At 35.2% G+C, this 23,439-nt stretch overlaps 1 protein-coding gene across 2 annotated transcripts in view; it reads left to right on the forward strand.

The window, feature by feature from the left end:
• LOC134527289 (uncharacterized) overlaps nt 1-23,439 on the forward strand; it is a 488,639-nt gene that overhangs the window by 35,970 nt on the left and 429,230 nt on the right. For both annotated transcript variants that reach the window (XM_063359834.1, XM_063359833.1), the window contains 2 exons: nt 17,103-17,201; nt 18,393-18,494. In XM_063359834.1, the coding sequence (XP_063215904.1) occupies nt 17,103-17,201; nt 18,393-18,494 (201 nt within the window). The remainder of the gene's footprint in view (nt 1-17,102; nt 17,202-18,392; nt 18,495-23,439) is intronic.

A 23,439-nucleotide genomic window follows, 5' to 3' on the forward strand; every position in this document is an offset into this window, starting at 1 on the left:
CTGTAATGATAAGACATGTGAAGATTGCCTTCACATGTGTTGCTAGTTCACGGTCGTTTACAGTGTGGTCCAGTCGGTATAGGGTTTGCACCTTGCATTAAATCGGAACTTAATGAAACTTGGAGGGGTTGTTTATGGGTGCCATGTAGATCTATACTCAAGTTTTCTACCAAAAATTCCTTGTGGAAAATTCGTGGCGGCCGAAAAACCGCAAAATTTTGGCACTCGTTTCAGTTTTTACTTATTACTTAAACACAATGGTTCTTAAAAAAAATTATACTCTTACCAATATAAAAGAAAATAAGATTTTACGTCAAATACCTTCTTTAAACGTCAAAATCGGTGCAGCCGTTTAGCCGCAATTGATCGTCAAAGTTCCGAAATCTTGACTAATTTGGCTAAAAAGTGGGTTATGCTCAAGTTACAATACCTGTATCTCAATAATAGCTACTTAAAATGAAGAATGTCACATAATGAAAGTTTTAGAACATCAAATTCCATGCAAGAAAAGCTCCTACAATTTAATTACTAAAAAAAACCCAAAAACACCCTTCTTAAAGTTGAAATAACATGGGTTAGGAAAAGAAAAACATAAAAGAACAGTATTTATGTTTTAACCACGTAACCATTGATTATGTGCAATAAATAGTATTTAAGTAAGTGAAATAAAATTAAATAATTATGTACAAATTACAAAGTTTATGCTTTTAGACGTTTTGCACTTAATGGAGTTTCCTCCTCTTCTCTTTCTTCTTCTTCAAATAGGGATTCCACATTCCATTCATCAGAATGTAGATCGGCATCTTCATCTTGTAATTATAGTTCACAATTCTCAAAGGCAAGGCCTGTGCAGCTCTTGCAAAGGGTGGAGCACAGTAGTCCTGCTTTTTTGCAGCTGCAGGCTGCAGTACTACAACCTATCTTGCATTTGCAAGAGATTATGGTTAGAATGTTGTCCGGGGCTGCGTTCTGCGTAGTTCTGGTGGGGACCACCCAGCGTCTGGTCAGTGACCACCCCCACTCTGATGGGACAATGTAATTCCCCAGCCATGTTTGGACCTGGAGATATGTTCTAAAAAATGTGATGTGTAGCTTCTTCTGTAGTCGGTGGCAGTCTTGCCAGTTGAAATTTGGGTTTGACCACTGATTTTTGGAAGAGCTGGAACCTCAGATTGTCCAGGGAATCGGTTTCGATGATCCCTCCATACAAGGCCACAAGAAACTTTATACCAGCCTCAGCAATCTGCGAGGGGGTGACTTCAGCGTCTGTAAAAACGGCTGCGATATTTTGAATATGAAGTCTTCTCATATATCTTGCAGACCTTCTTCTTTCCTTGGCCAAATGGGGTTGACGTCGTATCGCATCCACTCACAGCGTGTAGGAAGAGAATATCTCTTCGGTTTATGATGTTGCATGATGCTGCTGAATACAACAATGATGGTGCTTTGCCTCTACCACTCTTCTCAAAATAGATGTTTTGGGGCATATTTGTTATTGATAGACCTGTCAATATCACGAGAAGATCAACATCTTCACCCGTTATGACCACACTGTCATATTCAGAAGCTTTTGTGATTGCTGTGCGAACAACCATTACATCTGCATCTTCAGCATCCTGTTTCACTGCAACCCCATTGGCTGTCAGTTCTGTCATCAGCATTGCTATAAGGTTCTTTTTGTTTTTTCATCATTTGATAAAAAATTAACTTGGGCTATTTTAACTGCAGTAGTTCCTGAAAAGATAAATTTGGTGGCTGTGTGAAGTACAGCTCAGCGAGATCTTTCTGCTGCTTTAGTGCTTTGATAGGTAGTGTCGTCAGGATACCCATCGAACACTATTGTGGTTATTACATCAAAAGTATTTCAGCACATAGTGTACAGTGAAATTCCGTTACAGCGTACTTCAGAATAACGTATCTTTCAGTTCAACGTATGATTTTAAATTCCCGCTCAAAACACCAATGTAAACAATGTAAAAATATTTCACTTTAACATTAAAAACGTATCCTACCTTTCATTTCAACGACCATTCTTTTCCAGTTATCAGGAAAATTTTACATAATTGTTACTGTGTTTGCGGCAGGGTTCTTTAATATACAGTCAAACCTCTATCTATCGTTTTTCAGGGGACCAACAAAAAAATTCAGTAGATGCGGACATTCAATAGATGTGGACTTCACTCTAAGAATTTAAAAAAAATATTTCAACCTCAAAATTAGTGTCAGAAATATATCAGTTACTTGTCATTAAAGTTAATTTAGGTGAAAAATAAATAAAAATGGAAGTATTTTACTTAATTCAATTTACACTTGCAAAAAAAAAAAACATACACACAATAAATCTACATGGAAATTAAAGTCGTTTTCAATATCCTGAAGTCTGAAATATGTTTACTCATGTCATCAAATGTAGAGTTGTACTGAAGAAGCAGATTTTGCCAATATTTAGTTGAATCTGCATTTCTGCCGACTTCCGATACGCTTGTTAATTTTCGGCCGATATCACTGAAAAACGAAACAGACTGCCATAACCTAAAAATCCACGAGTACCCTTTTCACTTTTCGTAGTAGTACTGCATTCTTTCAGATCGCATTATTTCTTCGCAACATGTGCCAAACGTACATATAAAAATTTAACATCCATTTTTTTCAATATTGTTCTTTAATTTTAATATGTCATAAATAAATACATTACCGTCACGGTAAATAGACATCTCAGTTGTTACGGTAACTGTAGTGCAAATGTGGTAGCTATCGTGCTTCTGTAGTAATTATGGTATCGACAAAGAATCTTTAGTTCTTTTTATGGTAATTATCTTAGGATAACAATTGGATTTGTGCTGTAGTTATGGTACATCATCCATATTTCTTCGTAAGTTGTTGTTCATTTGTCTTTTCTTCATATTTACGTGCTCCATTACTTGGCTGCAGATTTAAGGTGATTTTTACTACTGTATACTATCGTTACTGTTTTTATGACTGTTTCTTTCTAAGAAATGGTTATTTCTGAAAAATCTTTATGGTTAAACGATCATCTATTATAATTTATAGTGACGGGACCACATATTTTGTACGATCAATGCGGACAAAACGATAATTCGAACATCGGTACAAGCGGACTTTTTTAACCTTAGTTGTATGGCAATTTTGCCGGGACCGTAGAAAGTATACGATAAACACGGACAATCGATACATGCGAGTTCGATAGATAGAGGTTTGACTGTAAATGTACATTATGATTATTTTTATCGCTTTCAAGAATCGTTTACAAGTATAAAACGTAAACAAAGTCTCAACGATTCATAGAATTATAGTACAGTATAACGCGCCATTCTACATCCACCATGGATCACACACTTTAGTGCACGAGACGATCTAAACAATCGATTGCTGTCTCGCCCCTCTTCAAGACAATTGTTTTTAGCTGCACAGCTTTTGGTTATTTGTAGAGCACGTTCTAAAAGTTTTTATTAACGCAGATACAAACGTTAAATAAAAATTATATTTTAACTTATATCCAATGTTAATACATGCAGGTTAAGTTTTGAACTGTTTGGTGTCACAGAATGGCCAACACTCTTTATTTGTGTTGCCATGAAGATAGGAATGTCGCCTGGCATAGCCATGCTCGCGACGCGCGCTACTAGTGTGGTGCTATCGTTATCTATGGATGCGAGGTTTGTTTACGCTTGACGTGGCGCGAGGCAAACAATATTGTTGATTGAATATTTTAATAAGGATGGATGGCCAAAAAGATAAAAAGAAACGCAAGCAGTTTACTTTGAAAGAAAAATGTGGAAATTTTAAAAGAAGTTGACAAAGGCAGGAAAAATGCAGATGTGGCACGGTCATTTGGTTTGGTTCCCACTACACTGTCAACAATAATAAAATACCACAAAAAAATTATTGAACTGTATAAACAGTCATCTTTATCTGCTGGTTGCTAGAGACTTCGCCTAGGAGATGACGAGGGAATTCTATCCCAATAAATGTACATATCTACAAAATAGTTTAACCCATTGGTCATTTTGTGTTCGACAGATATAAATTTTGTATATGGAGGCCTAGAATTTAGGCTACTGTATTAAGTTCAGTATTTATTTTTTTTTTTAAATTCTTGTTTTACAAATATTTGCTTCCAAGCTAATGTAACATTTGATCCCATGTTACTTTATTTTTAAAAATTCAAAAATACTACGTTTTAAAGGTAACTTTCAGAATAAAGTACTTTCATTACTAAGTATAAAAGTTGAGGCTTTATTGATGTACTTTATAACGAGATTCTACTGTACATAAGTCTGGCACACTGGTTGTGGATTTACTCCATACAACTTTATGGCATTACAGCATATTTTCTGCTACCAAAGTTTGTCTCACCTTGGAGAGGGGTGAAGGCTGCATCATACAATGCTAATTTGGTACCCTTACGCATTCCTTCCTCAGTAAAGAGTGACATGGGGTACGGTGCAAGTTCATATGCGAACAATTCCTTGAGGTCTTCGTCAGACTGCTTGGTAATGCAGACTCTCTGAAACAATGTCAGAGGATCCACTGTGAATTTCTTGTCTGCAATTTTGATGGAACAGGAAATGGATGCGAGAGTTGTCACCTTGTCCTTTCGTTTCAGCTTTAAAATGTCAAACGGTTGTCCCACAACAGAAAAAATTCTATGCTCGATTATGATATACTTAAGAGATTGATTTTTAATATTTAAAACTATACAGTAAAACACCGTTTTAATGAACTTCATTAGAGCGAACAATTCATTACTACGAACTATGCCTTTGGTCCCGTCAGACGTCCATATAACATAACGTAAAAAAATTTCACTAGTACGAATTTTCCCGCTCAAATTTTTAAAATATTCTATAAATATTCATTTGAACGAACACTTTTCTGCCCGGCACGGTAAACGAAAAACGGATAAAATCGTCGCCATTCTCCCACAATCTGCCATCTTATTTATTTTGATACGCGCCATAGATGACTGCAATGGACTAGTGTTGAAATTAATGCACAAAACTGGTGTAGCGACTAAAGCGCTGCATTGTGGTGTTCGCTGACGTTACTCTTTGTTCTATGCTCGCACGACGTGTTTAACCGATGCGAAGTTCTACATCATAAAGTATTGCTACACACACATCTCTGGTCGTTTCCTTGTTTATTGTTTGAGAAACGGGGAAGCCTACCACTCACATAGTTTCGGTTCCCTGCAAGAATTTCCGAATATTTCCCAAGTTTTGCGTTTTGGTATTAACGCCACTTCAGCCGCTAAATCATAAGTTTCCAATGAAAACAAGCATGTTGTGACTAACCTAACCCTTCGATTTTTTTAATTTCAATTTTTGAGAGAAATCCGAAGTTGCACGAACGTTGTAGGGAACCGAAACTACGTGAGTTGTAGGCTTCCCGGCTATACTACGAGTATAACTTATTTTTACATGTGTCGGGTCCATTTGTTTTTATAGTTTAAAAAACCATCTTCTGAACATGTCTTATAGAAAACGAAAGGCGATTGATGTGAAACTTGAAATGTTAAAAGCAGTAGATAAAGGAAATAAAAAGACTGATGTGGCTAAAAAGTTTGATATCTCCAAATCAACATTATCCACAATTCTCACCCAGCGATCTAGTTTGGAAGACAATAAAATGTAAAAAAAAATTTCCTAACTTATAATTTTATATTTTTGATTTATTACAGCATATTTGCAAACAGCTTGTCTTGATTCCAAAGGTAGGCTTACTGTTTTGGCAAACAACTTACCTACGTAGTATTTCTGTATTGTACATATACATACTAGTATGTATGTGTATGTATGTAGTATGTATGTATCTTGATCCCAAAGTATAGCTGTTAAAGTAATTGATGCTTGTACCACTCATATTGGTATTAGATTTTCTACTTTGTTTTTTTAACAAGATCGAGCTATGTTAAAAACCCCAAATCAGGAATCATTGTGATTTCGGTATAAAGAACTTCATTATAACAAACTGCCATAATTTTGGTCCCTTCATGTTCTTTATAATGAAGCTCTACTGTATTAAACTTTTGTTGTTGACAGACATTTGTAAGGCAGTTTTAAAATGATTTCAATTATGTTTATGCCTACGGAAACCTACAAAGCAAACCTTTCAATCAAAAAAGAAATAGTGTTAAGATCTGAGCTTTAGACAAAAATCTACAATGTTACTTATACAGAGGATAGAATTTTGGCATCTCATTTTGTCCAATTTTAAAGGGGAGAAAAACAAAATTTATATTCAAATTGCACAACAACCCATAAAATTTATGAATTTAAAAATAATTGAATAATAACCTGTCAAACTCCTTTCACAGATAAAACACTGTCCTGGCCCGCTGGACGAGGAAGCCATTGCGGGTCGCGCGTTCGCATATTGGCTATTATTTTAAAAAATGTCACTTTGAAACGAATGAGACCGCACCAGAAACACAACTCAAAGATATTTGAAGCTAGGATCTTATAGGGGTGGTGAAAGGAACAGTTCAGTGCTCCCGAGGGTCTGAAATGTCCCGTTAGGAATAATACAATGGGAAGGGGCTGGAGGGAACCCTCTGGCACCCCACCCTCCATTCCGACCCCCACAAAACATTATACCCACAAAATTGTAGGAGTTTTTCTAACATGGAATTTTCTTCTCTAAAACTTTCGTTATGTGACAATTTTTCATTTTGAGTAGCTGTTCTTAAGATACAGGCGTTGGAACATGAGCATAGCCCATTTTTTCATCCAAGTTAGTCAAGATTTCTGAACTTTGACGATAAATTGTGGCTAAACGGCTGCACCGATTTTGACGATTAAGGAAGTTATTCAATGAAAAATTTTATGTTCTTTTATTTTGGTAAGAGTAGAAATTTTTTTAGGATATACTGTTTTTAAGTTATAAGTAAAAAACCTTAAACGAGGGCTAAAAGTTTGCGGTTTTTCGGCCACCACCAATTTTCCACAAGGATTTTCTGGTAGAAAACTTGGATAAAGCTCTATTGGGTGCCCATAAACAACCCCTCCAAGTTTCATTATGTTCCGATTTAATGCAAGGTACCCTCCAAATTGAACCTCTGCCGACTGGACTAATGGCCGAGGGAAAGTTAACTCAACACTGCTCAAGATACTATCATGCAAACCATGCACACACAAATTCTAGCTAGTTTATTTTTAGATCTTTCTGTGTCCCTTCCTCCAGTCAAATGCTAGCCAGCCACATCAATCGCAGTGCCTCCCGGGCCGACAGGTGGGCGGAAAGTAGTGTAATGGTACATTAAAGAAACCAGATGGAGACTGGAGACAGAAGCAGTGTCAGGGCATCCCCCTCTGTTTTAAAGTGTGACAAACGTGACAGCTGAGGTCGAGGGAGATATACAGAAACAGGGAGGTTAAAAAACGGCGAAGTGAAGAAGTGCCTCGCCCTAGCAATGTCATCATTTGATATACAGCTTCAGAATACAAAAAACAAATAATTAAACTTAAGGGCTCCGCCTACCTGGGCACACATACGGTGCACAGAGTTTCAGGAGAGTCAACGCGATTTCAAAACTACTCAAGATATCTGAGTGGGACCTGCTTACGAAAAGCATTAGAGTTCGCTGAGGGCTGAAAAGTACTTTTGATTTTGGATTAAGTTTTTAAACTGTATTTTTATAAGAGTTAACTTCGCTAAAACACATGCGCTTAGAGGCTATGCCGTGCTGGAAATACCCGTGAGAGTCGCTCTTATCATCCAGCCTCACTAACACACATACACCCCTGATGAGGCGGGCCCTATAATCTAAGCACGAATGACCCAAAAACCGAATAATTGAGAGCTTTACTGTATGTCTTGCATTTTATTATTATGACCAGTAAAAGAATAAAATTAACATTTGCTATTTGAATATTTTAAATCTGGCTTTATGTAAATTAATCTGATCCACAAATAGTTTCAGGAAGAAACTAAAAGCTTTTCATTTAGGGTTTCTATTGCACTCGCAACCTTTGATTATTTATAAAAGTAGTATCTTACCAACCTGAACAGAGGCCACCTCAATATCAGGCCAACCCCTACTTTTAGATGTTCTCTCCACCAAAAAATAATACATTTATGTTTCTTCTGCATCAGAATCACTTTCACCAACTTGTTTTTATTTATTTGCTTGTGTTTCTACATCCTTTGCCACTGTACATCATTCTTTCATAACCTATATTGGCATGCATATGAACAGTTGCTTATCTTTTTGGCATAGTGTTCAACTCTGAGGTTCTAATTAATTTAAGAAATGTTTTTTGTTTTGGAACATGAGTTGCAGATGTGCTGCGTTTTTAGATACAATCACAAATGTAAGGCAGATTTTGTAAATATTATAAAAAAAACTAAAGCATAAAATTCCTTTTAGGGGAACGTATCTAGCATACACTAGAGGTTAACGTTTTATTGACATTTTTAAGCGTAAAGAAGCACACCAATATGAGATATAAATATTCATAGGGTGTGTTCCTTGAACTAATACAGACAAAATCATGTTAGGCCTATTCACCTTATTTGTTGGATTTTAAGACTGAAATAATGGAATACACCCTGATTCAGCCGCTATATAGTACTTTTCTATGTAGGTTGGTTATCCTGCAACCAAAAATTCTGTTAAACTTTTTTTTTTTTCAATTTGTTGACAGAGATAAAAAATGTGAATATGGAAATAGATTTTATTGCATTATATTAAGGGTCATTCCATGTCATATCAACACACTTTTAATAAAATTTTTACCTCATCATCTCAGATTTTGATGAAATTTTGCACAGTTGTTACCTCCATACTGACTAACAAAAGTATAAAATTTTAGAATGATATATCCGACAATCAAAAATACTCTTGGCTGGAAAAGGAATGTTAGAAAGTCCTAACCCCAAACCAGGCAAACACCTCTCAGAAGATGTAGTTGAAGCTGTCCATTTATTTTATGAAAATTATTAAGTCAGTAGAGCGATGCCTGGTGTTAAAGACTGCATAACAGTCACTGAACCTAATAAAAATAAATCTAAAATATCAAAAAGACTTATTTTGTGCAATATGAAAGAGGGATACACTTTATTTAAGGAGAAATTTCCAAATATTAAAACAGGTTTTTCAAAATTTGCGGAGCTTCGTCCAAAGCATTGTATTTTAGCGGGTTGTAGTGGGACACATGCAGTGTGTGTATTTACAATCCATCAAAATGTCAAATTGATGATTCAAAATGCATGATTATGTGATTTAACAAATGGAGAATTTAAAACCTACAAACATTGCCTACCAAAAATGGTATGCAATCCACCAACAATAGATTGCAATATTGGACATTGTACATATTGTCCTGGTACTGCAGCAATACGGACCGTCCTTGAGCAGTCATTTGAAGAGCACCTGATACGAAAGATCACATTTCGGCAGTGGATTTCAGTTGACCGTTGCAATTTAGAGACACTGCAGAAATCATCAGCAGATTTCATAGATTTACTCTGTGACAAGCTGTCACTCTTAGTCCGCCACGACTTTATTGCAATACAACAGACCTTTTTCATGAATCACTTAAAGGAAAATTTAAAAGAATCTGAATTTGCCATCACACTCAACTTTTCAGAAAACTACAGTATGGTTGTACAAGATGAAGCCCAGACTTACCACTGGACTAAGGGACATACCACAGTTCACCCGTTTGTGATATATTATAAAGGAGAAAAAAGAATTGAACAATTGAACTACGTTGTAATTTCTGACTGACTAGAGCACAATACAGTTGCTGTTTACACATTTCATAGAAATTTGGTTGCTTTTTTTATTACAAAATTGAAAAATGTTCCTCATAAGTTCTTTTACTTTTCAGATGGGTCTGCTGCCCAATATAAAAATAAGAAAAATTTCATCAATTTGTGTTTTCACAAGCAAGACTTCAACATATCAGCTGAATGGCATTTTTCAGCCACAGCTCACAGTAAAGGGCCTTGAGATGGAGTTGGAGGTACGGTTAACAGATTAGCAGCTAAAGCTAGCTTTCAACGGCCCTACGAAAACCAGATCTTGACCCCTTTCCAGCTTTATGAATGGGCAGTAGAAAATATTTCTGGTATTAATTTCACTTTCACTACACAAGAGGATTACATAGTCAAAAATATTTTTAAAAGATCGTTTCAATCAGGCAATTACCATCCAAGGAACTCAGCAATATCATGCATTTATACCAGTTGACTCAAGCACATCAAAAATTACTGTGAAAATATTTTCTGGAGCTACACATTCATCACAAGTAACTGTTACAAGATCACTAGACAAACCGCAAATAGGAGACGTAAAGGGCTATACTGCAGTTGTATATGACAAGAACGGGTGGCTAGCTTATGTTATGGAGAAAAACGAAGAAATTGATGAAGTGAAAGTAACATTTCTCCACCCTGCTGGACCATCACCATCCTTTTCTTATCCAGGGAAACCAGATGTATTATGGATTCCTCTCACAGATGTGTTATGTACAGTAAATCCTGTGACACCAACTGGAAGAATTTATGTGCTATCTGAAAATGACACTTTAAAAACCAATGAGGAATTTTTCAAGTACTGTAATTGAAAATTGCAATCAAACATGTGAGTGCTAATTTCCTTTCTTCAATTTATTTCTCATTTTAAATTATTGTGCAGGGGAATCTTGCATATATTGTACTTAAGCATAAAGTATTTCTCATTTTAAATTAAATTCCCTGTAAAATTTAATTTAAAAATTGTTCAGTTTAAGATACTTTCAGTGTACAGAATATAATTATCTGATTTTTTTTGTGTATTTTACAACAAGATTTTACTGTATTCTGTTATGCTTTCCTTTGCTGCCAACATTTAACCTGAGGTTTAACAAAAGGGGCCTTTGTTTTCAATTAATTTTACTATGAACCCATTAACTCTTCACTTTGAAACTTTGTAGACAATTTAATATTTGTACAAAAAATTTTATAGAATTTTTTGAAAAAAATTAAAAATGCACTTTTTCCAAAATTTAAATTTAAATTTTAAAAATTATTTTAAAAATTATTTTTTTTTCTAGACATTATTGTGTTACATATCACATGAAAGGCCATACAAAATGCTTCAAAATGACACCTGTCTCACCTTTCTAACTTATTTTTGAGAAGAGTTATGGTAATTTTAAAATATGTCTGTCGTGCGATTTTGAGTGTTTTTTTGAAAATTTACAAAGCAATATTTTCAAAACTGATGGATAAATCATTCTAAAATTTTATATTTTTGTTAGTCTGTATGGAGGTAACATCTGTGCAAAATTTCATCAAAACCTGAGATGGTGAGGTAAAATGGGTGTGTTTATTTGACATGGAATGACCCTTAAATAAAGTTGATCAAGATACATGATAACTTAATGAAAGAAATTGTTTAAATGCATTTTATGGACTGAAAAATATATTTACCCGATTCTGCTATTTGTTATGTTAAAGTGTAGTGAATATTTCTTGGTGCGGGACCCCATGTTGACCTATGTTTTCGCAAGTGGTTTTTATGAATAAAACCTCTGCCTTTTTTCGTGTTTATTTGGTAGGATTACAACAGGCATCAAAACTCTGTTTTTTGTATATCTTCATGATAATCTATATATATAAAAGAAAGTCGTGTTAGTTACACTATTTAAAACTCAGAACGGCTTAACCGATTTGGCTCAAAATTGGTAGGGAGGTAGCTCAGAACCAGGAGACGGACATAGGATACTTTTTATCCTGTTCCCGGGGGAAATATATATATATATATATATATATATATATATATATATATATATATATATATATATATATATATAACAAAGTTGGGTTAGTTACACCATTTATAACACAAGAACGGCTGGACCGATTTTAATGTTTTATGAGTTTTTGAATTCGTCTACGCCCTGAATAGCAGAATAACTATTAAAATATTGATAAAATTAAAAAAAGAAATAATTTTTAAATAAATTAGGTTTGGAACTCCGTCATATTCCGCAATTGACAGCTCATGTCACGCAGGTTGGCCATAGACATACAAAGTTACAGACGTACAAACTGTCAGTGTTATTTCTCTATGTCCGCTAAGCAATTGCCGCGAAGCTATTCTAACGAATAAAGTATAGAGAGTATAAAAATCAAACACTCTGAACCGTTTGTTGTCGCCATGTTTGGGACAATTATTTTTACCCATTTTGTGGTTTATTGTTTACTTTTATCATTAAAATGAATTAAATTTCTTGAAATTTCAGGAAAGTGAAAGGACATAATTTCATGGTCGACAACAGTTGGATTATTCCATGTTCGCCACTTCTTTCCAAAACATTCAAGACACATTGCAACGTTGAGTATTGCAATTCGGTGAAGTTCATCAAATGCATCACGAAAGACAGCGTTATGGCGGTTTTTCGCAACCAAACATCCAATACCAATGATTAAATATTGCGCTATCAAGTTGGTCGATATGTGAACTGCAATGAGGCGATTTGGCATAGATTTTCATTCTCTATTCACAAACGCCATCCCACTGTTGAACATTTGGCGGTGCATATGGAGAATGGTCAATGAGTTTATTTCACCATGTAGAATTTTGCTCAACATGCTGAATCACCTCCAGCGACAACATTGACCAGTTTCTTTGCGATTTGCCAAAGCGATCCGTTTGCACGAACGTTGCTTTACTCGGAGATGCCACGTTATTACAATTGGAACACTTCATCGAAGAAATTTCAACGTAGGAAGCAATGCGATGTGATTCCTGTTCATTCGGGTGTGCGTTATACTGATGCTCTTAATCGTATTTACACAGTTCATCCGAAGAATGATGAATGCTTCTATTTTCGGTCCTTGCTGGTGAATGTTCGTAGGCCAACGTGATTTTAATCGCTACGAACTGTGAATGGTATAGTATGCACAACATTTTGTGCTGCATGTCAAGAGCTCAATTTGATTGAAAACAATACTCATTGGGTCACAACAATCGCTAAAGCAATTATTACAGCATCTCTAAGTCAGATACGCACATTATTTGCTATCATCATTTTGACATGCTTCACATCGAATCCACGTGACCTGTGGAAGAAATACAAGGATAATATGTCAGATGATATTTTACATAGAATTCGTGTAAGTTCAAGAAATGAGGCGAATGAGGAGTTGCATAACCAGGCTTTGCTCTTGATCGAAGACAGTTTGTTATTCATGTTCGGAATGCCAGCGCCAGATCGTGGAATGAATGACGCATTTAATTGAGAATTGGAAAGTGAATGTGAACATGATCGACATTAATAAGACCAATCAGTTCAAACAAATGTACCCCTGTTGAAACCCTAACAGAAGAAAGTGTATGATACATTAATAAAGGCAATTTATGACGGAAATGGTGCTTATTTTTCCTGGATGTCCCCGGTGTAATTGGGAAGACATTCCTCATTGCCTTGATTTTGACCATTGTTCGTGCGACATCCGACATTGCGGTAGCAGTTGCTTTTTCTGGAATAGCGGCCACATTGTTAGAAGGATGCCGTATGGCTCATTCAGCGTTAAAATTGTCGTTAAACCTTCAAACTACTGAACAACTGACATGTAACATTGCGAAACACTCCGCAATGACCAAAGTTTTAGTAGTATCTAAAATCATCATCTGTAAAGAATGCACAATGGCGCACAAACGTGCATTGGAAGCACTTAACCGAACATTGAAAGATCTGCGGAATGACTAGAGATGTTTTGGAGGCGCAATGATTTTACTGTCTGGCGATTTCCTCCAAACACTGCCAATCATTCTAAGATCAAAATCTGCCGAAATAAACACTTGCCTCAAATCATCCAATCTGTGCCGCTATGTGAAGAAACTTCAGCTGGCAGCAAACATGAGAATTACATTGCTGAAAGATCTATCTGTTGAAGATTTATCCAAGCAATTGCTGACTATCGATAATGGCAGTGTTCCTGTCTACGAATCGAGCGATTGATTTCATTTCCTCCGAATTTTTTCAATTTCGTCTCATCGAAAGACGAGCTCATCAACAAAGTGTTCCCGAACATCATTGCTAACCACAAAAATAACAAATGGTTGAGTGAGCGAGCAATTTTGGTGGCTAAGAACAAAGATGTGGATGATTTAAACTTCGTAATTCAGAATCAAATCGTTGGTTCTCGGCATTCATTCAAATCTATTGACTGTGTAACAAACGAAGACGAAGCCACCAACTATCCAACTGACTTTTTAATCTTCTTGCATGTGCCTGGCTTACTACCACACAATTTACAACTGAAGGTTGGCTCAGTAGTCATCATGCTTCGAAATATAAACCAACCAAAACTATGCTATTGAACGCGTTTAATGATAAGAAAACTGATGATCAATGTGATTCACGCGATGATACTCAAAAGGAAAATTTAAAGGTGTGGAAGTTCTCATTCCAAGGATTCCGATGATCCCAACCGATATGCCCTTTGAGTTTAAACAATTTCAATTTCCGATTCGTCTTGCATTCACCATGAGGATTAACAAATCACAAGGCCAATAATTAAGTTTATTGTGGTCTGAATCTAGAAAATGCATGTTTTCCTCATGGTACGTGGCATGTTCACGTGTCGGCAAACCAGCCGCTTTATTTGTTCTTGCGCCTGATAATAAAACCAAAAATTTTGTATATCACAAAGTGCTTCACTGAAGAGAATCAACCCGAGTGCAACCCATGCAGCAAAATGCTTCATTAAAGCAAACATCTTGCTGACACGCTATTGAAATAATTGATATTTGTACTTTTATTGAATTTTTAGTATTAATTTTATGACATTAATAAAATCCTAAATTAAGTTTAGCTAAAAGTTAACACTACATTCATTGACTGTTAGGCGGCGCGAAGTTCGCCGGGTCAGCTAGTAATTATATAAACCAAAGCGGGATGGTATGCAAATGTTATTAACACAGTATTTTACAACATAAGTATCATAAAAATTGATGATTTAACAAGATTTTACCTAGTTTTTATTCAAATAATTATATTTCTGTGACAGATAAATATAAAATAATTGTATTCATTTAACTTATTTTACTATTTATTTTGTGAAATATATAATTTATAATTTATAACAATTAAAATTTTAATATCCAACTGCACTTGAGGCCCTCATGTTCTTAAAGAATGAATAGCACTTCAAATTTCCTAGCCTTTCTTCTGTAATTAAATTACATACGTAAGTAGCAAAAAGTTTTTTTGTATCTGAGTATACAAATCAAAGTAGGTTGACAAGTATTATCTTAAAGTGTATTAAATCTGATGTACTTTGAATCTGAATCAAAAAAAAAATTCTTTATACAGTAAGTCCTCTATTTACGTCGTACCGATTTACGTCGTTTCGGATTAACGTCGCTAATGTTTGAGTACTCATGTTTCAATTTAAGTTGTCGCTGATTCACAATAACGTCGTTTACAATGACCGTAAATATTTATTTTAACCAAAACACCGTATATAATTCGTTTATAATTCTTTGTTTCCTTCGGTAGTTAATTTATGCTATGTAGCGTAAGCTACACGTTCACCGCCTTATCTTATCATACATCATGAGGGACGCTTCCTGCTCTTACGTACAGTATGTACTATATATCTGTTTTTATATTTCAATCAATAAAGGTAATAAAGCAGCTGGTTAAATAACCATTCTATAAAGCTGAGAAGTACTAGTTGGACATGTTTCCCACGCTGTCGGTTGTCATTTGCTGATAAAATTGCCCGTTGTCACGTCTGTATGCCAGCGCTTCCGGCCGACCTTAGGCCGTGGCCGGCCGGTGGCATGAAACATGGCTCATTTTGCGTCGTTTCTATTTACGTCGCGGTTTTCAGGAACGTAACCCCGACGTAAACCGAGGACTTACTGTATTTTAATTGAAACCGGAATCTAAATCAGTATATTTTTGGAATAAAGCGAACACTAATATGTATTTGGGTGTATGTAATTTTTGTGACTGTGTGTATATAGCACAGGTATGCACACATGCATGGTGTGTACACATGCACACACGTGAACGCGCTGTAATGTATAATTTTTAGTATAACAGAAGTTAGTTCATTGCCCTCATGGTTTTCATATCCAGAAAGGTTTAATCTTAGGCTCTGAAATTTATATTATATGCTAGTGTGACCCTTGGTTATCATAAAATTATGTGTGTAGATGCTTCAATTAAATATCATGGCTGTAGAATCAAGAATACCATTGCCCAATGCATGATGATGTACTGTAATCTTAGAGCTGCCTCTTGAGGTCACGCGAGGGCTATACACTCCAGACAACAGTTGGCTGTGTTGGAAGAAGTAATTGGCTACAATACATATAATTTTCCAGCATATACATACTTACAAAAAGATTAGTGTTATAATTGTTAAAAAAAAGTTTCTGCAGTTTGAGTACAACAGAGGAAATTAACTATCATCACTTTTATTCTTAACTTTTATTCTTTCTTTATTCTTAGCTTTGCATTGGCTCCACTTAGTGACCGGTTATGCCGGCATTGTTCCAGCTGGTAGCTTTACTGCATTGGAAATTTTAGTAAAATATCACTGATGCACTGCCACATGTGTTTGTCCTTCTTACATACAAGTTGGTTTTCAATTCATTGCGCCATAAATTGTTGCAAAATTGATGCCGAAAATTGAGCTCGGATGTTAACAGAAGTTCTGGCATCTAACTTTTTCAGAGAAAGCTAAGTTTCTTCAATGTCTCACTCTGCAGCACCACTATCTAATGGTAGACTAAACGAATGTGTAGGCTTATCCTCGACCATTAGTGTTGTGTACACTACATCAGTAGCTTGGGTGGTAGCTTTGTAGTGGATGTAGACAGACCATGGCCCAGTGCTAACCCCTGTATTACATGCACGTTAAACATTTCACATTTTATTGTAAACCTCATTATGTGTGTTACATCTTAACTCTTGGTATACAGATTTGGTAAGATTAATTTCACAATGCAGAGTCTCAACTAATAGATTGCAAATATGTATGAAGTATGATTAAGACAACCAACAGCCTGTGCCTGAATGGGGATGGAAGTATGTAAGGCAAGTGGTTGTAACATTTGCTTTGTGTGGCAGGGAGGCCTGAAGCTGAAGATTGCTGCCCTGAAGGTGAGCAAGCGAGACACGGATGGCAGGAAGGAGCCACCCCTATCTCCGCCCCCTGAAGACAATAAGGTTCGTGCACTGTGCCTGTGTATATAGTTGTGATTTTCCTCTTTATATTCCTTAATGGTGAAATCTGTTTTTATTATTAGTAGTTAACCTTAGTAATTATCAGAAATATATTGGCCTGACTACCGTGTTTTATCGCATAAAATCAAGTTTGAAAAGTAGGGGTGCGACGATTATGTGAAAAAAGCATTTTTTGTTAGGTAAAGTTATTCATTAAAAAAAAACCTATTCAAGGAATGTGCATTATTTAAAAAGTAGAGTATACAAAAGCACGCCAAACAATTAAAATTATTAAGTCATGCATCAAAAACATTTTTTAAAACTTTAAATAGAAAAACCAAAACTGTGATGTGAATGTGAGTTGGAGCGTGTAACTATCGTAGCACACACCACGAGAAAGCGTGGGTATCAAATGTAGTTAACTCGGCACCATACAGAGCACGCGCGGGTTGCATGCAATCGGAGCTATCTGTATCAATATTCGACTACAGTCAAGTCTCATTAATACAAACCTGAGGGGACCAAAAAATTTGCACTTTGTAATAACGAGATTTGTATTAACCATATTTTCTGCCATCGAGAAAAATTACCTAACCAGGTACATAGCGGAAAAAAAGAACTCGCATAAATATTACGATAAGGGAATTTTTTTTTTAAATTTGAGAACATATTAACATACAGCATGTAATGTTAACCATTTTTTTTACAGTAATTAAGGTATGCTAGATCAGATTATTTCACAAAATAAACTTATTTATTTACATTATGTACATATTTGGTCATAAGTTACAGACACTTCCATTACCAAAACAAGTTAATGATGCAATTATGTACATGCCTAAGTACTATGTACTGTGAATTAGAAAAAGCTCTTGATTTTTATTCATCACAATATACATACATAAATTACGTAATGCTCTTACAACAGAAACAGATGGGATAAATGCTGCAATAATTATACCGAGGGTTTAAAAAAGCTGTCAATTTTTGTCTGAACAATATTTGACTTATAAGCACTTATTACAACAGTTCTTAATTTGTCAAATGCTGCCAGAGTTTATTTACTTGCGTCAATGTTTGATAACACATTTTCAAGTGTAGTTAATGCATTGCTGGCATCTTGTTTTGTGGGCAATACACACACATGCTCTTTTTCTTCTTCCTCTTCTTCATTCTCTATATTTTCTGCTACAGATTGAGAAGAACCAACACACATTAAATCTTCATTTGATGGCAAGGCAAATGTTGCAACATTGTCGTCCACATGGAGGAAGTCATCGAATGTCTCCTGGAACTGTAAGTGTTCTTGAAGATTATCCCATCCTTCAATACTAGCCTCATCTTCTTCTCCAACTACAGCACCTTCTTTTTCACCAAATCCAGCTTTCCTGAAGCAATTGGAAATGGTTGGGGTGCTCACCTCATCCCATGCCATGGAGATATTGCCAATTGTATCCAACACATTCCATTTCATGTTGAAATTTCTTTGCAGTTCAAGTTGTCGAACCAAATGTCTAACAAGGTGTGCTTTGTACTTTTGTTTAAAACTCTGAATAATGCCCTGATCCAGAGGCTGAAGAAAACTTGTTGTGTTTGGTGGTAGGAACATCAGTGTTACATTATTCAACTCCATTCCTTCAGCAGAATGTGCAGCACACCTATCAAGCATAAGCAAAATCTTTTTTGTTTGCACAGGCGATCTTTCGATCCAGTTTGATTAGCCATGCTTGAAAATTTTTTATTGTTACCCAAGCAGACGAGTTTGCTTCATAGTCACATGGCAACTGATAGATATTTTTGAAGCATCTGGGTTTGAGGAATTTACCCACAAGTGGGCTAAGTTTCTTGGTTCCATCTTGGTTACAGCACAAAAGTACTGTTACACGCTCTTTGCTGTTTCCTCCCCCCCCAGGACATTTCTCTCCTCTGTAAGCCAATGTTCTGTTGGGAAAAAGGTTATAAAACACTCCAGTCTCATCAATATTATAAATGTCCTCAGGGCTGTATTGATCAAGTAATGGCTTCACAGATTCCAACCAACCTCCTGCATGTTTCTTGTCAACTGCTGCAGACTCACCACACACACTTTTGGAGACTAAGTTATTGCTGTCTTTGAAGCGATGCAACCAACCACAACTACACTTGAAGTCGTCTATTCCTAATCATAGAGTGATGTAATCGGCTTTTTGCTTCATCATAGGCCCCGATATAGGCAGATTTGCAGCACGCATTTCATGGTACCACTCGAGAAGTTTTTCCTCCATTTCACCATATTTAGGGCCAGGAAATCTTTTTCTACCCCTTAGAGCAATTGCAGCATCACGAGCACCAACAATGTTGTTCCAATTTTTTAGTATCGTCGACAACGAAGAAAGAGGAAGATCAAATTCTTTAGCGATTTCAGTTTTTGTTTTCTTGCCGCTGTCCACTTCATTTATGATTTTAAGCTTTTCCGCTAACGTTAACTCGTTTCGTTTGCGTTTCGTATTCATTGATACGAATAAATGCAAATCTGCCACGCACAAAGAACAATAATTAGTTATTCATGCACAGTTTCAGATAAATCACTGTATGCAACGTAATATAAACAATGGCAGCGACAATGTCATAGACGTACATATTTCGGTTATACCATAAGAAAAGAATACACAACCCAACGAAAAACAATATACGTAGAGACAGATTGCATTCCGTAGTTCCACATTTCGCCACCAGAGGCGTGAAAATTTTAAATATCGGAAGTGTATTGATGCACAGAACCAAACATTATCCGTTGCATGTTTACACAAATCAACGCTAGAGGCGCGCTCGTGATGTAAATATTTCTTCACTTCAGCTCAAGCGCGAGTATTGCTGCTGATGCTGTGTTCATCTCTGATTTTTCGGTGTGTTTATTTTCATTTCTTACAATGGCAAAGGGCGATAAATTTGCTACGTTCCGCAAACATTTTGGGTATTCCGAGAGTATTAATTAAAAATTGTATAATCATTATAATTATATGTACAAATACTTCTGTATGGGACGAAAACCAACTTCAAATTACATATTAACCGTATTTCGTATAAAACGAAGTTTGTACCATCTAAAAGTCTATTCTGTTTGCCGGGACCAGAAAATTGCTTCATATAAATGGGAACTTCATTTTAAACAGGTTCGTATTAATTAGACTTGACTGTACGTGCGCGCACTCTATACGTGAAACAACATAACTAAACATAAATGATGCCAACTAGCGCTGGCTACATTTTTATAAGTGGTATATGGCAGTAACGAAGACAAAAAGATAAAAGTTATAAGTTGAAAACGTCTTTAAAAGAAAATTTACGGATCTGACAATTTCGTATTTCTGTTAATTAAATAAGTATGCTGTAACATCCGAATGAATATTAGATTTCAACTTTAAAATACATTGTATTATACGGGAAAACTACCTACACAATGCGCTTGTAATCTAAAAACATCATGCAACGTTTATGGAAGACATTTTTTTTCTCCAAATCTTGATGTCCTAAAATAGCGGTGTGACGATTATGCGCGTGCAACGATTATGCGATAAAACACGTATTCTGCTTTCTAACAATATAGCATGATGTTATGCAGGATTGAGAATATATTTCCTCAAAATTTTAAAAATAATGTTTTTAGTTATGCTGATTAAATAATGTAAAATTTACAAGGTTTGAAAGTGTCAAAATAAAAATAATTTTCTGAACTTGATAAATATTTTGGATGTTATCTAGGCAAGAGAACATATAAAACTTTATAATTTTAAATTACAATAAGAAAAAATTGTGTTTAATAATTACATTGTAACATGTAGCTTAATATACCATTCAAGTTCTTGTTTTTGAATGTTAAATACATAAATATTTTTGGCTAGTAGTTTGTTAGTTTGTGTCATTTTTTATTGTTTTGGTCTTGGCATTAGCCCTGTGCAAATATTGAAATTTTTGAATAAGAATTTGAATGGTTAATTATTCATATTCAGTATTCAATTCAAATACTAAGACATAGCATACCTCGAGAGATTGTCTTATACCAACTATCTTTGTTTTCAATTTGTTACATGTATCTGTAGTGGGGAAAAAAATAAATGTCAACAACCATGGTCTGAAACACAACACGGGCACTCCTTTTGTGGTGGCCATTAAAAGAAGTGAATGTGATATTTAAAATAGCATATAAATTGACATTCATTATCAATCTACTGCCATGCTACCACAATATCAGCGTACCTACTGTATGTATCTATGATGAACCAGATGCGTTAAAAAAAGGAAGCACATTTGGAAGCACTTAAAAAAAATGAAGCAAAATTAACAAACAGAACGTATATTTGCACGTACATTCTACTCAGGATACAATCCCATTAGAAATGATGTGATCGGATGCAATATGTGGTATAATATAATGCTTCCTACAGTCTTTGACTCCTACAGTCTTTGGCTCCAACTTTCTTCTGAACTACAATTCTGGCCTTTGTAAGTTTTTTCCTGGCTAGAGTAGCTTAGTTTTTCACACAGATTACTACCTGGATATATGAGGGTGTGAGTCACCAGCATGGGAGAACTATGTTGTGGGTAGGCCTGTGCGGGATCCCGAAATTCGGGAAAAATTTCGGGAACATAGAGGCTTTTATCCCGTCGGGAGGGAAAATAAATTTCCCGAAATTTTCGGGAATTTTAAGTTTATCTTTACTAGATATAACATAACCTCAAATCAATCAGCTAATGAACCTAATACAGTAGAACCTCAATGATACATTCCAGTTTCATACATTTTCCAGTGTCATACGCCAATTAATCTTGGTCCCATCGAAAGTACTTTTACAAATGGTTTACTTTCCCGGAACACACACTTATAAAATCATTAATTTCCCGTTTCATACGTTTTTACGAAGCGGAAAAGCCCTAAAATTCACAAATGTTTTTTTATATTCCTCCTTACAAAACTACGTTTTAATGCTTTTATTTTGAAAAACGTTCATTGTTTACCATTGCAAATGTAAGAAAATAACTTCATATCACCATAGATATGGATAGTATCAGGAAGACTGTGCACTTCGCTAGTAGCATCTATAGCCAGCACCAAAGCGAGACTAGTGGCGCAAACTAGCAATGATTATGAAAATGGTGCACGCGTTTTACCAAGGCACGGGTCTCATATTTTGTGCATTCATTAATCTTTGAACTGAATATACCCGTTTGTTGTTATTTTCTTACGATCGGATTGTTTTGTATTTTACGTTTCTCAAATTAAAATTTTATTGAAAATTGTTTAGTTGCTTAAAGTTGTTTGTAAAATAAAACAAACAAGCAAAAAGTTATGATTTTTTTTACAATAGCCTAATTTATTTTTATTTTTATTTTAGTCTTGGTGACTTTTCCCCCTCCCTCCAAGAAAGGACTTCATAACATTTTGTAAGGCCACTGTTTCTCATGTCAGCTTTACTTGATTATGGACTGTATTTTACATTTCTGGTGGTTTTATTTTATATATATATATATATATATATATATATATATATATATATATATATATATATATATATATATACACACACACACACACACACACACACACACACACACACACACATATACATATATATATATATATATTGATGAATTCATATCTTTTATTAATATAATGCAATTATTTACGTATATGTATTTATGTTTAATCTGACTTTGTGCTGGTATGCTAGATTGGAAAAAAATTGTATTATTGCCATTCCCTTTTCATACACTTTCCCGCATCATACACCATTTTTGTGCCCTCTGTTGAAAAGTGTATGACAGGGGTTCTACTGTACACATTTCCTTCAAAATAAACATTTACAGTGCTGGAAAGAAGGAAAACCGCAAATCTTTATTCTGTTTTAGCAATCTTTAAACTTTTTTTTTTCCAGGTTTAATGATTACTTGTTTTAATAATGTCTGACATACGTACGTAATTACCTATAACATACCCAAAATACGACAGCATTAAAAATAATGAATGCCTCACTTGATGTTTATAGCAAAACAAACAAAAATATGTGAAAATGGTTTTATCCCAACTCTACTCACGAGAGAAACTTGTCAAACATGACAGCAATACGCCAGTTTTGCATTAAATAATGCCCGAATTTTCTATGCCATTAATTTTCTTAACTAAAATATAGACACTACTAATATTTTGTCATAATTAGTATTCTGCCGATTTAAAACACCTAAAATATTTTTCTTTATCAAACAT

This window comes from Bacillus rossius, chromosome 1 (genome assembly GCF_032445375.1).
Source record: "Bacillus rossius redtenbacheri isolate Brsri chromosome 1, Brsri_v3, whole genome shotgun sequence".
Taxonomy (NCBI): Eukaryota; Metazoa; Arthropoda; class Insecta; order Phasmatodea; family Bacillidae; genus Bacillus; species Bacillus rossius.